The sequence below is a fragment of the Chelon labrosus genome (assembly GCF_963514085.1).
Source record: "Chelon labrosus genome assembly, chromosome: 10".
Classification (NCBI taxonomy): Eukaryota; Metazoa; Chordata; class Actinopteri; order Mugiliformes; family Mugilidae; genus Chelon; species Chelon labrosus.
In genome coordinates, this window is record NC_140360.1 from 26,106,342 (window position 1) to 26,124,667 (window position 18,326).

Sequence of the window (18,326 nt, forward strand, 5' to 3'; positions counted from 1 at the left end):
GCTCATCAAAACCCTTAAATGCTTAAATTGATGCATTTAAGCTCCCCCAGCATAAGCCACTGAATTCAGGGCAGAATTACTCTCCTGGCAGAGTCTCTATAACGTAGCTCAGCCGACCACATGTCCAGTTCTGTGGAGAGCCTGCAGTTGAAGGTTTTCATTCCAACTGGTCAACCTAAGCAAGGGGCTGAATTCATTGGATGATACAGTTTCTTCCCCTTTCATCTTGTCTCACTGCAGTCCTTTAGGTTTTATTTTTTCTCCTTTGTGTCAGTGCCTCTGCTCAGAAAATAACCCGCACCCTGTCACATCTTTCCATTGATTCTGTAAGCAGGATGTAATATAATGTCTAAAATTAGCCACATGCTCAGAGTGAATGAACCTACCCCTGTGTGTGTGTGTGTGATGGCTTATCATCTCCTCTTCAAATCTCCTGAGGTCATCAGACTCCATTACAGACCTAATTAATCACACACACACATACACGCACGCACACACACTGATGGCGACATCCTTTCATATGCAGCCAAGGTGACAGGGGGCATTCAGAAAATGTGTGTGTGTGTGTGTGTGTTGGTGAGATAGTTTGGCATAATGAAGCGATAACTACATAACTGTTGCTATGGGAGAGGCGGCCATCTGTGTGTATGTGTGTGTGTTGGGGTCTGCAGGAGTCTTGTAACTCCCCGGGAGCTCAGATCAATCAGGACAACACAGCAGTATAATGAATGTGAACTCTAGGTGTGTGTGTTTCTCCAAAGGTGACCTAGTGGAGATGGTAATAATGTTGAACAATCCAGCAGTGTGAGTGGAAACCAAACCCTCTGAGAATGTCTGTGTGTGTGTTTCAATATGTGTAAGGCTTTGCTGTGAACCTCGCTACCGAAACGAGAGAGAAGGATAAATGTTGCAAAGGAAGCCAAGCAGCCAAAACACCATCAGTGTGAGATTTACCATTTCAGTCAGATCAAAACGTATGTGTGCATTATTTTTTTAACTGAAAGGAGGAGAAGAATTTTGCTAAACAAAATGCAGAACCATCACTGGTCACCGCCTACATGAAAAAAAAAATGATAGAAACGGATTTAACAAAGTGCCAGGCTTTGTTAAGCAAGTTCCAAGTCAGTGAAGTGTAGCACACACTTCACCGTGGTGACAGGAGGCGTGACCACGGAAACCGGGATGATTTATGTTACTATGCTGACATCAAGGAACTATTTCTCTCTACTAGCTCCTTTGTGTTTTGACTAGGGCAATATTCACGTCATGATCAAACTACACTTCCAGTTCATATGAGGGCATTTCACCTGTGTCATTAGAATGGGGAACAGCTGATATGTACATCTACAAAGAATTATTTTATTATTCAAATGTAAAAATCCATCATCCACACGTTGTGATTGGTGTGTTTTGGGTTTATGGTCTTTGTATGAGTGCATTCAGTTATTTTTGGTTCATACCAAATGTAATGGGGGGAAAGCAATAAAGAAAGCTTGTCGCGACAAAAGAATAACATAAAACTGATTAATGCTTTAATGACTGACTGAAATTAAAAATAAAAATCTGTGTTTAACTAGTTATTTTGTAATTAGTAAGTCATTATCATTAGTGGTTCTAATGACAAGTGCAAGTGAAATGTAAAAGAAAATATTCAAAGGAATCTTCAAAGGATCTCAAAATCTGAGATATTTATTTATATATTGTTTTGGAGGAAAATTAAAATTAGACTGGGAATTTAAAAGACTGAGATTTATTTATTTTATTTTTTTTAATCACACCCTAACCCTAAAGCAAAAAAAACAAAATAAGCGGGAGACACAAAGATTCAAGGGTGTGCTCATGTGTAACAGTGTGGATCTGATCCATATAAATATACATGAGAGCGGGTTTTGAGTGTAACACTTGACTCCCACTGTGTTCAGCCTTGTAGCTTTTTACGAAACACAGGCATGAATGTATTCTGCAACTAGAAACAGAAAGGAGTTCTTAGTTGAAAGTGAGGACGTTTAGAGAATGAGAAGTGTGGTTTAAATAGGATTTATTTGTCTAAATGTGGTTGTTTCCGAATCTATCCAGTTTGTTTGTTGAATGAAAAGTCATCTTCACTTGACCCAACAAGTAATCTGGGCATTAAGTAGTGTATTATAGTAAACTGCACTTATAAGCAATAATAGCTTTGATGGCCATAAAAGCTCTTAACATTTAGCTTCAACATCTTAAATTCATAAGCAGCATATTAGATACTGTGTATTCAGTATATTCCCATGGTGATAAAGTAATTCATACATTTAATGTTACCAGTGTGTGCTTCAGTGGTACTGTGATGTTTTCATGAGTAAAGTCAGAAAAAAAGGACTTGTATGTAATGATATTTGACTTGCCACAAACCTGGGCTGATCAAACCACATCATCCTGACTGAGTTCTGAGTTCTGAGTTCAGTCAGTCATGAGAGAAAACGAGAGCAGCAGTTGGCCTTGTTTCAACTGCACTGGTTGCGGCCTACAAATAGTTCAGCACCATGGACAGCTCCTCAGTACAACGAAAACCAGTCAAACTGTATGTTGTTACAGACCCACCACTAAAACTTCACAGGCAGGAGAGGGAAGGCTGATGTTCACTGTCAGCTGATTTCTTTAAATGTCTATCTTCACCCTTAATCAGGTAGGTAGTGTTTGCTTAAATGCTTAGATGGCCAGGTTAAGCATTTTCATACTGACCCAAACTCATTTCTAAGAATCAGAAGTTCCTAATGTGAGTGACCACACATGAAGATTCAACTTCACAGAAGAAATAAATATGTTTACAGCCTGGTACTCCTTTCTCCACTACTTATACAGTCAATGGTTGACAAAAATAATACCTCTAGAGTATATACTAACACTACTCAGTCACTAAAAATGAATACTAATGACATAATCTGTGGGTCATATGAGTGTGAATGGTTGTCTGTCTCTCTGTGTTAGCCCTGTGATAGACTGGCGACCTGTCCAGGGTGTACCCCGCCTCTCACCCAATGACAGCTGGGATAGGCTCCAGCACTCCCGCGACTCTCCAGAGTACAAGCGGTTACAGAAAATGAATGAATGAATGAATTACCTGTGGGTTATTGAACTATTTATATCTTGTCTTGACAGACTGCATACTGATGTTAGAGAGAGTAAGGGGATTGAAGACACATCAGTATCTACAATATAAAATACTGAACCATGCTAAATAGTGATGATAAGGACAGAAGTTGCAAGATTAATGTTTTGGTTTGATGTAATTAAAAGAATAAGTCAAATGTTCAGGAAAGGAAAAAAGATACAGGGAAGTGAGGAGATTAATTTCAGTGTTTTATGTTTCCAAGATCAGACTGAACAAACTGAGTGCGAACAGGATTTCACCTCCTCTGTGACTTTCAGCCTGCACTGGACAAAACCAACCCTCAGCAGAATAACATGACCTTTACAGAGTAACTAGACCAACCAGCAATGATGAATGGTTCCATAGTTTCCACACACAACTAGCCACACAGACTTTCCTCAATCTTGTTTTCTTACTCAGACATTTGTACTCACTCCGCCTCTCTCTTTGTCTTTTGTACTTTGCCAGAATATTAACAATTTAAAAAAAAAAAAAAAAATGTTACAGGATCTTGGTTTATATTTACTTCCTTCCTTCCTTCCTTCCTAGCAGCTGCTGGTTTTATTTCATTTTTGTGAAAATTATGTTACTTATAGTTCAATTCCTCTACGAGGCAAATATACATATTTCTTCACGCCGTCTTTTCAGATTACAAAATATAGCCAATAAATGGATCACTGAGAGTATTTATTGATCCCCAGGGAGACATTTGTTTGTGTGTACTTTGTGCACTTAGTCTGATGCAGATATTTGATCTTAAATGTTTCTTAAATGACTGTCACCTTTACAGCAGTACTCCTACGGTGTGGTATGCTACATTAAATCAGGATAGTATTTGAGTACTTACTTGAGGTTAAAGTACATTGTTAGTACACTATATTACCAAAAGTATTCGCTCACCCATTCAAATGATCAGAATCAGGTGTTCTAATCACTTGGCCTGGCCCCAGGTGTATAAATTCAAGCACTCAGGCATGCAGACTGTGAAACAAGACATGTGTGAAAGAATGGGCCGCTCTCAGGAGCTCAGTGAATTCCAGCGTGGAACTGTCATAGGATGCCACTTGTGCAACAAATCCAGTCGTGAAATTTCCTCGCTCCTAAATATTCCACAGTCAACTGTCAGCTCTATTATAACAAAATGGAAGCGTTTGGGAAAAACAGCAACTCAGCCACGAAGTGGTAGGCCACGTAAAGTGACGGAGAGGGGTCAGCGGATGCTGAAGCGCATAGTGCAAAGAGGTCGCCGACTTTCTGCACAGTCAATTGCTACAGAGCTACAAACTTCATGTGACCTTCAGATTAGCCCAAGTACAGTACGCAGAGAGCTTCATGGAATGGGTTTCCATGGCCGAGCAGCTGCAGCCAAGCCACACATCACCAAGTGCAATGCAAGGCGTCGGATGCAATGGTGTAAAGCACGCCGCCACTGGCCTCTAGAGCAGTGGAGACGCGTTCTCTGGAGTGATGAATCACGCTTTTCCATCTGGCAATCTGATGGACGAGTCTGGGTTTGGAGGTTGCCAGGAGAACGGTACATTTCAGATTGCGTTGTGCCAACTGTGAAATTTGGTGGAGGAGGAATTATGGTATGGGGTTGTTTTTCAGGAGCTGGGCTTGGCCCCTTAGTTCCAGTGAAAGGAACATTGAATGCTTCAGGATACCAAAACATTTTGGACAATTCCATGCTCCCAACCTTGTGGGAACAGTTTGGAGCGGGCCCCTTCCTCTTCCAACATGACTGTGCACCAGTGCACAAAGCAAGGTCCATAAAGACGTGGATGACAGAGTCTGGTGTGGATGAACTTGACTGGCCTGCACAGAGTCCTGACCTGAACCCGATAGAACACCTTTGGGATGAATTAGAGCGGAGACTGAGAGCCAGGCCTTCTCGACCAACATCAGTGTGTGACCTCACCAATGCGCTTTTGGAAGAATGGTCAAAAATTCCTATAAACACTCTCCTCAACCTTGTGGACAGTCTTCCCAGAAGAGTTGAAGCTGTAATAGCTGCAAAAGGTGGACCGACATCATATTGAATTCTATGAGTTAGGAATGGGATGGCACTTCAGTTCATAGAATGAGTAAAGGCAGGTGAGCGAATACTTTTGGTAATATAGTGTATATGTTAACAAGAGCTTAAGTGAAAGCAGCAATTTTGGGTTCGTTTCAAAAAGTTAAATAATACTAAATAATAAAGATGGTCAAGATGCCTTTATTTACAGCAGGACCATTGAGTTTTAGTGAGCAGTTTACTGTGTTTAATAACAGCTGGATATTAAAGTTCCTGTGTTTAATTTATGGTCTTCATTAACAGCAGGACAGTTGAGTGTCTGTAGGTAGTTTACTGTGTTTAATAACTGCTGGATATTCAAGTTTCTGTGTTTAATTTACTGTCTTCACTAACAGCAGGACAATTGAGTGTCTGTGGGCAGTTTACATACACAATCACAGAAGGACATTCAGGTTTCTGTGGTTAATTCACTGCCTTCACTATCAGCAGGTTTGTTCCATATCTATGGTAAGTTTCATGTCTATATTCTGTATATTTCCTGTCTATATAAATTCACTGCCTTTTCTAACAGCAGGAAATTACAGCTTCTGCGGTTAGTTCGCTGTCTTACTAATCTAGGGAATATTGATCAGTCATGATGAAATGTAGATTCTTTAACCTTTTCATTTGCATTTTTTTTTTTTTAATCTCTTTAAGATGAGTTTCATATAAATGTTACAGCAGCTGTCTGACAGGTCATCAGACAATCAGAGCCTCTGGTAACAGTGCTTTACTAGATGAAATTCATTTGTGATTTTTTTCATTTAAGATGAATCAGTCCCAATAAAACTAGTAGCTGAGATTTCTTACCTGAAACATGATCCTGTACTGCTCCTCCGGACGTTTGACCACACACATGTTGCAGCCCATGATGATGTCTGATACTCGCCCTCTTTTATCTCGGCCTGTGTTGTCTTCTTATTTTTTGTCTTTCTGTCTTTTCTCCTGCGTCTTTGCAGGCCCCTCAGGAAACGGCTGCCGCTCTGTATTGATAATCCCGCCCGTCTGTCTGACCCTTAAACTCCAAATCTGATGGCCTCGGGTCAGTCCTCGCTTTGTGCTGTCGTGATTGTTTGCCCCTTATCAGCCTCTGACCTTTGATGAGGCTCAAAGAGATCATGTGTTGATGCCCAGAGCTAAGATAAATTCATTTGGACAAAATGGGCAATTGTCTCTCTCCAGGTTTTGGAAAAAATCCCAAGAGAAATTTACAAATCCTGTTGACAAAGTAGTCCCTCGGTCTTTGTCAAATCTTTGCTATATATCTTCAAATAACTCAGTCAGAGCACTTCTGCTGTTTACTGTAAACATATAGAAGCTACTGTTGCCTGTGTAAACAGAGACATCCTGAGCAAAGTGAAGTGAATTTTAGGCCAGTATGCTCCAAAGTAGGTTAATCCTCCCACAAATAACGTAGCCACTTCATCAAGTTACTCTAAACGAGTGCTTTTCTCATTTCTCCAAGAAAAAACATCTGCCTGTTTACAAAAGTGTCACTTCTGATGAAAACCCAGCTGAGAGTCAAGCTGAGTTCACTTCTGTCGTCTTTTCTCCTCTGAAGACAAGAGAAAAACCCACTTCTGTATTCCTTAATGTTTCGAGCTCACAGGCGAAAACAGCGATGAAACGACGAACAAAAGGAGCAGGGCATTGTTCAGCTCCATGTTTTTATAACGAAGGACACGTTCTGTTGCTCCTCACTGAAAACAGCTTTCATCGGGCGTCCTGCGGGCTGCGAGGAGGCGAGATGCTGAAGCTTTTCATCACGATGAAAAATTAATTCTTATTCATGCGAGCAGATTGTTTCAGCCCGGCAGGGGAGAAGGAGGAGGAGGAAGAGGAAGAGATTGTGAAAGCTCTCCAGTTTGTGCTTCAGTCAGAAACGTTTGTAATTGTTTGGGTTTGTGGGTGCGCCCAAAACCAAACTCCTGTTGAAAAGTAACTGATGGAGGGATGGAAGAGGAGGGGTGTAGTTTGTGTGCTATCCAGTCCACACTTGCATTCAGTCCCTGAAGCCAGTTTGGGAATGTTTCTGATGTTCTTTCACTTCATCTGGATCTCTGCATTTTGGACTTGAACTCGGTGTTGAAAAATGCGTCAAATATTAAATAGTTTAGGTTATTTTAAAGTCAGAAGTTGTCAAGTTTCTGAGTTTATTGGAAGTATGATGATCAAATATCCAAGGAAAGGCAGGAAAGATGATTTTCCAGCCAAAAATGTTCTGAATGACCGAGTATAGCTTTTCACCGCTGGTAACTGCTCTTAGACAGATGGATAAATGTATGTGCAGCTTTATAAATTGTGCAGTGTGGAGTTCAAATGGCCAAAGAGAAAACTTTGTTTGGTGTTTCAATTTTGTGCTCTAAATGTGACAGCTAAGACCTATTATTCGCTTATGAAATGATTGATATATTTCATTTTATAAACCAAAAGTTAGAAAAAAAAAAAATGTTTCTTGAGGCTAAAACAAATATGTAGTTAACTCCTGTCTGAGTCAAAGTGAAACCCGCTCTGCTGTGCTTCTTCAAAGCTATAATCTAACACAAATCTTTACAAAGCACTTTCATGTAAAAAAAAAAAAGAAAAAAAGAAAAAGAAATCTACAGCAAACTGTTGAGTTTTGTCTCCTGAGGTTTGTTTTAAGCCGCAGTGGAAACGAGGCCAGTGATGGTTAATAAGACATGAAGGAGAAGAGAAGAAAACTCCTCCGGGCTGTAAATTGTTCCAGCAGTTTTCAGATCAGTTCAATAATTCATGTGAACATCAGTTTAAAAAGACGTTCAGACTGACAACAGATACCGGGAAAAATAGACTGCTAGTTTCTGGCAGATCCTTTAAGCGTTTGTAACTGCTTCAGCATGTTTTTAGACCGAGAAGACAAGAGAGCCTCTGAGGGAAATTATTGATTTGAATTGAAATGCTGTAGTATAAATATTTAAAGCATTTAGTCAGTCTGTGAACAGTGTTGGGTTAAAGTCAAGTCTAATGTTGTAGCCAAATACCCACCCTACTGAGTCAATGGGCCAGCTGTTTGCTTGTGCTTTGAAATCTTTACTTTACTTACAAATTGTGCTTTCAGAACTGAAGGTGTAGATTTAAGTCTTATAAATAGCATAATGAGCAAAACAGCTTTTAGCACCTGGACACATGTTTGTAGGAAAGGATTTTTCCTTTAACTTGTAGTTGAAAATGTGATTTTATATTCAACTCACTCATCTAACAAACTACCTAATAGAACTATCTTGTTAATTAACAAATTTCAGGAAATTCTTACTCCTAATAATGGCATCATTGGTAAACTTGTGCTTAGCTCAGAATGCACCTGAATGTGTAATTTGGAGTGAGAAAGCAGAGTTTGTGCTTTAAGCAGTATGAGTTTACTGAGTTGAACTGCTTCTGTAAAAACTTGATCGTCTTTGACTGATTCCTGTAGCGTTTCTGTCAAAAGTACCGCAGCTTTGCAGGGTAATTTTATGTCTGCAAATTAAATCAGCCAGATTTGGATCAATAATTTGGCCACTATTATGAAGACACCTGGCTCCGTTCAGTTTCTCCTCTCAAAGCTTCAGTTTGTCTCTTAATTTCACTTTGACTTGTGTGCTCTCATTTTCCACCTTCTTATTTTCAGTGATTGTCTTTTTCTCACTTTATAACAGCATGGTTTCCATTTCAAAAATCTTTTCAAATTTTTTGTTCAGCAGTTTATTTGAACATCAGATGAGATTTCTGTGCTATTCTGAGGAAACCCTGATTAAAAAAAGTGTCTTATCTTTAGATTTTGCTGCACTTAGACTGACTTCAGTCTTCAGTCTTGGTTTCTGTTTGGATTCAGTCTCGACCTTGTTTGATCTTTTTTTGATCTGCTCTTTTAAAATGTTCAATCTGAAACTAGCTGCAGAGCTTCTATAGTCATTCAACAACTCAAGAATCTTTAAAAACAAATTCGAGCTCTACAGCCAATTGGTGTTTAGAGCATTTACCGCCACTCCAAAGATATGTTACTATGTCAGAAAGAGGTTTGCAAGTTGTTTAGTTTTTAGAAGCTTGTTTTACCCAACATTTGTTTCCCAGTCTGACATGTTGGAGTTCTGCAGGGCACAGGATCCCTCCCTCTGGTTTTATTGCTGCCCAGCTCGGCCACAGACGGTCCTTGAGATAGAATTAGCCAGCAGGAAGATGACAGACAGCTCAGACACACTGCAGCAGCGCGTTCAGCCCGAGCTTGGCTGCATTACCTGCTGCTTCTGTCAGTGAACATCACTTATCTGGGTGCATCAGAGTCAGCCTCTCTGCAGCTGTTATCTGTCATCAACACCTGCTTTAAACAACTCGATCCTCTAAAGGATTCCTGTCAGATGGGAAATAAGGGGTAAATTCAAAGACCAGCAGAGAAAAGGGGAAAAAACGGCAAAATGAGATAGAATCAGGATGATTGATCAGGCATGAAAGGAGGAGTTGTCATTCAGGGCCTTATATTCAAGTCTGTTTGTGCTCTTTTTGTCCAACAGCCAGTGAGGTCATTTCTGGTCTCTTCCTCTATTGAAAAAATGTAGTCAGCCCATACAGATACTGTTAAATGTAGTCTTGTTTCTTCCCATATACTGTCACTGCACAAAAAACTTTCTAAATCCTTGTGTCCAATCTTTTGCTCAGACGTTGTCTTTTAATTCATCTTCTATTGTTCAGGTTCTCCCATTGAATTCCAGCTGTTCTCACATCCTTAACCAACCAGAAAATAACACATTTTTCAACTCTTCAACACCCGAAATCCTCCTCCACCACTGATAATCCCAACAGGTGAAGGCTGGCTTTGTTGGGTCAAACCTCTGGGTCAAACAGTCGCCCTCTATCTGAGGTGAAACTCACTTTACTCCGCATGTAATCCCCCAAAAATCCTCCTCCAGGAGAGCAAGGCAGTCCGAGGTTGTTGTCTTTTTCAGAGGAGAGCTAGATCCTCTGACCGTCACCCTTTTCTCTTCCTCTCTCTTTCCCTTCATCCCTCGATTTCCTCTGCTGCTCCGTCATTTCTACACAAAGGTTAAATCCGGCTTAGTTTCGCTCCTGGACACACAGACACAGAAAGCAGAGAGAAAGAGGTTCTTACTGGTCTTACACACTGATTGGATGAAAGACATGAACAGACACAGCCTTGTCTCAGAATTTCACAGAATTTCTTTGAAATTTTAATGCCTCTGCTCTGAGCTTTGAATTGGATCACATGTCTTCTGTTAAAGGCTGTCTAACGGAAAAGTTTCTCTGAGATATCTCTCCCGCTACAGTTCCTCTGGGCAGATCACCCTTGATACCCACAGAAAATCTCCTATTCCATCAGTCTTTTTCAAGAAGCGAAGGAAGTAAGAATGCATCAGCCTGTTTCCACTAAACATCCAATTCAGAGCTGCAACCTGTCTATTAGACTAATGGATCTTGGTAGCAGCACAAAAGTTTGTTCTTGTTTACTATTCATTTTAGATATTTGAAAGCTTTTATGAACAATTTAAACTAAATAGGGGAATATAGTTTGGTTGAAATCCTTAAAATTGGTTGATGTGTGAGACACAAGCTGATGTTAATTTCATTCATTCATTCATCTTCTGTAACAGCTGGTTCTGCGAAGGGTTGCAGAGACCACAGAGAGACAGACAACAATTCACATTCACACCCACGGCCAATTTAGAATAACCAGCATGTCTTTGGACAGTGGGAGGAAGCCAGAGTACCCGGAGAGAACCCACGCAGACACAGGGAGAACATGCAAACTCCACACAAAAAGGCTGATGTTAATTTGTTTCTAAAAATTCTAAATTAGATTCAGATCAGATTAGCTGATAACAGAAAACCTTATTCAACCTAATCAGCTTCCCACACAGAGAAAGAGTTTGCTGCACTAATATAACATATGAGAAAATACTGAAAATTTAGTGTTCAGTTTTTTTTTTTCAAATTTTTAACAAAACGTCACTTCAGAATTTAAATTACATATAAAAATGTGATTCAAAAAGTACGACTACAAATATAAACTCCAAATACCTCTCAGTCTTTCTGCTCCTGTTGATAAATATATCAATACAAATCAAGTAATTTCGTTTTAAATCTCTCTTAAAGAGCTCAGTGGCACCTTTCCAGATGTTTCAGGAACCATCCACTCCTTGATTTCCCTTGGGGGAATTCTCCTCCCACAGAAGGTTGCCTTGAGTGGGCAAAGCTTCCACACCGGTACCCCTCCTCCTCTTCCTTCTGCTCCCTCTTTCCTTCAGTATAATGACACAGGTCCAGTGTTTTCTGCCTGTCTGAGCAGCCCAGGCTCTTCACAGATATGCGATGGGATGTGAAAATGAGCAGGTGGTGGACCGGCAACGAGCAGACAGATCTGCAGCTCTCTGCTCGCTGCTCTCTCTTCTTCTGCAGCATTCACCCCGCGCTGGAACAACAACAGCCTCCACGGCAGCACAGTCAGCCAATAACCTGCAGCCGGCAATTAATTTCCCTCTCTGCGATGGCTTTTTTCTCCTCCTCCACCTCCCACTCCTCCTCTGCTTCTCCCTCCCACTCTCCGAGTCCCTGCTCATCCCCTCCCTCGTTTCCCTATTCTCTATCTGTGTCTTCTTTCGTATTGTTCTTTACCTGTTCATTTATCTCTGTGACATTCAAATGTTTTTGAGCTTTCACACATGTAAACATGTGTGCTCTGTGTGTTCTCTAGAGCTTTAAAACAGGCCCGTCAAACTGTTATCTACGTCTGCATGTTGTGTTTGTCAGGAGAAATTCTTACATCCTCAAAATGTCAACTTTAATGTTTTAAATTAATGCAGCGTTTCACTTTTGATGGCTGCATCCTTCCTTCTGTAGCAGAAGGTGAACATGCCAGCTATAATTCATAATAACGCAAGAGATTTATTTTGTTTCATAGTCCAGTGATGCATATAATGTTCCTGTTTGGCAATATTGGCAATACATTTTGTTGGTTTGAGCCCAAGACTTTGTGCCTATAGAACTGTTTAATTGAACTAAAACTTCAATTAAACACTGAACACTAACCTTAGAAATTCTTTTAAAGCGCTTTTAAAAGCACTAAACCAGCAGCCTTTAGGGATAACAGTTAGGTTTTTTTTGTTTTGTTTTTTTTTGGTAACATTTAATGCAACTAGTATATTTATTTAAATATTCAGAAGATTCCTAAAGACCACATATTGCACCTATCACAGCGGTATATAAGTACATGAGGTGTGTCAGCTCGTCTTGTCTGAGGAAGAAACAAGCCACCATAAGAATCAGAAGAAATTTTCATTCATTTCATTTGACTTCAGGGACGTATTCGTGCAGCCACTGTCATTTTCTGTCAGCGCAGCAGAAGTTGACTTAACGTCTGTCATGTCAGTTGAAGAAAGAAGATGATTTATGAGTCTGTGAGTTGACTTACACCAACCTGTATGGCTATTTGAGAGACTCCTCTTGTATTTATAGATGGCTTACATTTCTAATAATGTTTCTAAAGTCTGTTCTTTGTTTGTCAGGGTGTGTTTTCAGGTTTATTTTACAGGCAAATCTTGATTTCTTTAATGAATATAGAAAAGCTTAATGCGAAAAATGCCCGGTCTACTCTGATCGGTCAGATCCAATGGCCCGAATGGGCTCCATCCATGTAAGTTTGAGCTGAGAGCCAAATCTGGCAGTGTTGCTAGTGAATGAGAGAGAGATATGAAAATTTAAATGCTTAATTAGATGTAAAATGAGTGCACGCCTCTGAGTGCAGGGTGAGTCATCAACATTTTTAAATAACTTTTCAGGAAATTACAAACCCTAAAATACCAATGAAATGACCTTCAAACCAGCCTTTTTATCAGTGTCAGGTCAGATACTGGAGAATACTTAATGCAAAAATACTTAAAGGTCTAATTTGATTTCATGGAGACTTCCCAACTAAATCAGAACCTGAATCTTGTTCAGTCAAAGCTCTGATGGTCATTTGCCTCAGAGGACACATCTGTCAGTGATTAGACAAAACCTTTAAGAATTAATCCCAAAAGAATTAGTAGTAGTAGTTATTTTGTGCTAAATGTACAGTTGTAATCACCACAGATTGTTTCATGAAAATACTAATTTCAAGTAATGCTACAGTGCTAAGTGTATGGCTTTCACCACAGGATACGATTTTTAAAATGAGACGTTAAAAACTCTTTCATTATCAAGAAGTATAGCTGATCCATTGTCGAGATATTGTTTTCCAGAACAATCGTCCTAACAGGTCTGTCTAAAGTCTCAACTATTCCTTTGTCAAAGCAAAACTTTTATTTGATATAATAAATATGAAAATCTGTATTCTGCATGGGATAAACCTGTGGGTTTCATTGATCCATCTAAGAAACAGTATAGTTATCACCTTGTTGTTCAAGTCCTCACTTTTATAACCCAAAAGCCATTTTTTATCATTTAAATCTCAGCTAAAATCAATGAAAATTCACATTGTGATGCTTTTCCTACTCTGAAGTCTTTCTTTTCTCATTTTCTATCTTTATTTGTTCTTTTGTTCTTTCAATGTGCTTCCTGCCTCTTTCTTTGTTTCCTGGACAGCCGTGTCCTCTTTTATGGAATATGTGTGTGTGTGAGAAAGAGAGAGAGACACATAGTGACAGCAAAAGAAAATGAGGAGAGAGACATAAAGGGCAAAAGATAATAGCTCAGAGGGGGAGGGAGTGTGAACACGGCAGCAATTTAACTACAGAATTACAGCAGCAAACCAGCTCTGTATGTGTGTGTTTGTGTTCTTGTACAACTATCTTTCTGAGGACCAGTTCCAGTTTTACAACATCAGAGTGAGAACAATTGTGCAAAGTGAGGACCTTGTAGCTGTTCCTCACTTCTTTACAAGACTGTTTGAGGGTTAAGACTCGTTTTATGGTTGAGGTAAATGCATAGTTAGAATTAAGGTCAAAATTCGGGTTTGGGTTAGGGTCAAGGTGAAAGCACGGTTAGGATTAGAGTTAGAATTGGGGTTGGGTTTAGGGTTCAGATGACATGGTCAGGATTAGGTCAGACTCCAGAAATGCGGTTAGGGTTGAGGCGGAAGAACAGTCGGGATCAGGGTCTGGTTCCAGAAATGGGGCTAGGGTTAAGGTTGAGGTGGAAAGCACTTTTAGGATTAGGATCAGATTGGGGTAAAAGCATGGTGAGGATGAGGGTCGGGATCTGGAACTGGGTTCAGGGTTAGAGTTCAAGGTGCAAGCACGGTGAGGATTGGGGACAGCATTGCGGCTCGTCTTAGTGTCGAAATGAAAGCATGGTTAGGATTAGGGTCAGACTCAGGAATTAGATTTATGGTTAGGAGCATAATTAAAGCATGGTTAAGGTTAAGTGTCAGGATCTGGAATTGGGCGTTGGGATTAGTGTCGAGTTGAAAGCATAGTAAATTTTAAGGGCAGAATCCAAAATTGGGATTAGGGTTGAGGTGAAAACATGGTCAGGATTAGGGATAAAATCCGGAGTTTATGTTAGGCTGATCGACTGTGTTTGTGGTATGGGAACTACACAAAACTGCAAGAAATGCAATGTTTTGGCAAGTTTAATGTTAACTGATTATGATACCTGTCATCTTAATGTAGGTAATAAGAGTACATACACTATATTGCCAAAAGTATTCCCTCACCCATCCAAATAATTGAATTCAGGTGTTCTAGTCACTTCCATGGTCACAGGTGTATAAAATCAAGCACCTTGACATGCAGACTGCTTCTACAAACATTTGTGAAAGAATGGGTTGCTCTCAGGAGCTCATGAATTCCAGCATGAAACTGTGATAGGATGCCACCTGTGCAACAAGTCCAGTCGTGAAACTTCCTCGCTACTACTAGCGGTAACAGGTAAATGAACAGGTAAAGAACAATACGAAAGAAGACACAGATAGAGAATAGGGAAACGAGGGAGGGGATGAGCAGGGACTCGGAGAGTGGGAGGGAGAAGCAGAGGAGGAGTGGGAGGTGGAGGAGGAGAAAAAAGCCATCGCAGAGAGGGAAATTAATTGCCGGCTGCAGGTTATTGGCTGTATATTTATTACTAAATATTCTACTCAGCCACGACGTGTTAGGCCACGTGAAATGACAGAGTGGGGTCAGCAGATGCTGAGATGCATAGTGCGCAGTGGTCGCCAACCACTACAGACCTCCAAACTTCATGTGGAAGAACTTGACTGGCCTGCACAGTCCTGACCTGAACCTGATAAAACACCTTTGGGATGAATTAGAGCGAAGACTGTGAGCCAGGCCTTCTCATCCAACATCAGTGTCTGACCTCACAAATACGCTTCTGGAAGAATGGTCAAAAATTCCCATAAACACACTCATAAACCTTGTGGAAAGCCTTCCCAGAGTTGAAGCTGTTATAAATGCAAAGGGTGGGCCAGCGTCACGTTAAACCCTATCGATTAAGAATGGGATGTCACTTAAGTTCATATGTGTGTAAAGGCAGATGAGCAAATACTTTTGGCACAGTACTAGTATTAGTGTATGTACTAGCATCTTCCCACTTTTCTATACAATGTGTGCATCCTTTAGGATCATAAAAAAGAAAAAAGAAACTCTAATGGATGGCCATACAATAGATATTTGAGATATTAAAAGACTGACAAAGAATCGGATCATTGGAGCGTCATGAGGCCATCATTGGTATGCCAAAAAAAAAAAGAAAAAAATAATAGCATGAGCTTAAAACACTTGAATGAATTAAAACATTTGTGGTGAATGATACTGCCCTCTCAAGGTAAAGTAGCAAGATAGCAGATCCCAAAGGATCTGTGATATTTTTACACTGACATGATGAGGACAAGGAAACGTTAAATCTCCCTATATAGGTTGTCATGTTCCCTGAGGATAAATTATAGTATCCATTTTAAGTTAGGACCATCATTAGATCCACATTTGATTTTTACCCAGTACAGTTTTACAAAGCTAATGATATTCTAATCAGCTATTTACTGCGCTGGTTAGCTTACATAAGGCATGGCATTAGCATTTCACCCAAAGGTCAGTAGTCATTACAGATAAAGAGCCTACTACTTTAATGTGCTGTTTGTTATTAAACCACACATAAATCATTTGTATTCAGCTCTCAATGGACAGGGGCTGCTCAAGCTGGGAAACAAGGCCTTGTCCCAAGTTGTAAGGCTTCCTCCCAAGGCTCTAGGTGCACATCCACTACAAAGATAGTACTGGAGTCATCTGCCCCACTGGTTTGTTGACATGTCTGTGTCATCTGTGCCAGAATTTCCCAACTTAGAATTTTGAGTTTTCCCCGCTTGTTGTGATCATGGTCTAAACAATATGAATGGAACAAGGCAAGAGGATAGTACTCCCTCTATTCAAAGTGAATCTGTTGTTGTGAACACAACCCCCACTTTAACAAAAAAAAAAAAATTGTTTGTTCGGGAAAGTTTGCACATAGAATATGAAAATGTGTGGATTTCATGGAGGATAATCATAATTTAACTTGACTATTGACATTGACTACTTTTGCAGTTGCCTAGCAACAGCAGGGGGATGCTTCCTGCTCCTATAACCTGTGCAACCTCTGCGTGTCCTGTGTGATCAGCTTCATCTGGTAATTAAATAAATTAAAAGTCGATATCTGCTGTTGCAGCTCAGTAATAAGATCAGAGTCCTGATTCGTCCTGCTGGTGTTGCTGTTCAGTGTTCACACAGACACTTAATGTTCAATACCTTATAACAGGACACACACATACGCATTAGTGTTTACGAAGAGTCATTAAAAACTGATTCATATTAGCGCATGGTCATCAGTTTGTAATGTTCATTTCATTTTAATGTGGAAGTAATGCATGAATGTTTCTGTGACATGTTGTGTGAGTTACACAGGGAGGACAAAATGAAATTAAACCAGATACATATAAATGTCTGCTGAGTTCATTTATGAGAATAAACACACACACAGACATAGACACACACACAGACATGTTTGTATGACTATCTTTGTGAGGACGTTCATTGGCATAATGCATTCCCTAGCCCCTTACCTTAACCCTAATCATCTCAACTATGTTGAGATCCTAACCATAACCTAACTGTAACCTTTACCCTAACCCTAACCCTAATACTGACCCTAATCCTAACCGTGTTTTCAACTCGACCCTGTGTGTGTGCGTGTATTTATGGTGTGGCTCTGTCCAAATGAAATACAGACTACTGTCAGAGCACTGAATCAATGCAACTCCGCTCTCCTCATCTTCTCATTCTCCATCCTTCATTTCATATTCGCTCCTCCTCTCCCCCACCCTTTTTCACATCCTTTGTGTTTGTGCGTTGCCTCTCCTTTCACCACCCCCTGCAGTGGTCTTCTCTCCATCAGACAACATGTTCTGACTCCTATGGCTCTCTCCCTCTTTCATCTCCACTCCTGTCCTTCCACTATCCATCCACCTCTCCCTTCTCTCCTCCTCCTCCTCTCATCTTCCTCTACTCCTCCTCCTCCCCTGCCGACGGTGAGTCCTGTGAGAGCACTTTATCAGCTCAACACAGTAATTACACCGACAGAGAGAGAGAGAGAGAGAGAGAGGGGACGCCTCTGCAGTGTCTACACTCTGTCACGCTCACCTATAATATACACACACACACGCGCACACAGGTTAAAATACTCAAACACACGTATCTTTAAACCCAAATGCACATACACTGTTTTTGATGGGGCTCTGCTCACTCACACATACTATGCAAACACAGGTAGACATGGAATCAGCACTGTCTACACACACGGTGGTTTGTGTATATGTGTGTGTCGCTGTTGACTGAAAGTCACTGCTGATGTGTGCACTGAAGTGAGCCTGCTGCCCAAACATCTATTTATCTCTGTCACTTTAGCATACACACCGTGTGATCGTGTGTATGTGTCTGTGTGTGCGTCATGTACCCACGAACATTTAACATATTTGTGTGTACATAACCCATATACATGTATGTATAACACACGTATAAGCCGGTTTGCAGTTCAGGCTCTGTTCTTTGTAAATGTGTGCTTCATTTCTTCCTGCTTTTACTCCAACTTCGTATTTATATGATTAATGTTTTATATGTTTCTACGTTTTTTATTTTCACCAGCCTGTTTCTAACTGCATCTTCTGCTGTCTGCTGCTGTGCCGGTCAT

The 18,326-nt window shown here is 40.3% G+C and overlaps 1 protein-coding gene across 1 annotated transcript in view; it reads right to left on the reverse strand.

Annotated features, from left to right (window-relative positions):
• LOC311494319 (PDZ domain-containing protein 4-like) overlaps window positions 1-6,484 on the reverse strand; it is a gene marked incomplete at its 3' end in the record, with an annotated part of 52,531 nt that extends 46,047 nt beyond the window's left edge. The window contains exon 1 of the mRNA XM_084553308.1: window positions 5,991-6,484. Coding sequence (XP_084409434.1) covers window positions 5,991-6,050 — 60 coding nt within the window. The 5' untranslated portion in view covers window positions 6,051-6,484. The remainder of the gene's footprint in view (window positions 1-5,990) is intronic.
• Window positions 6,485-18,326: the final 11,842 nt, after the last annotated feature.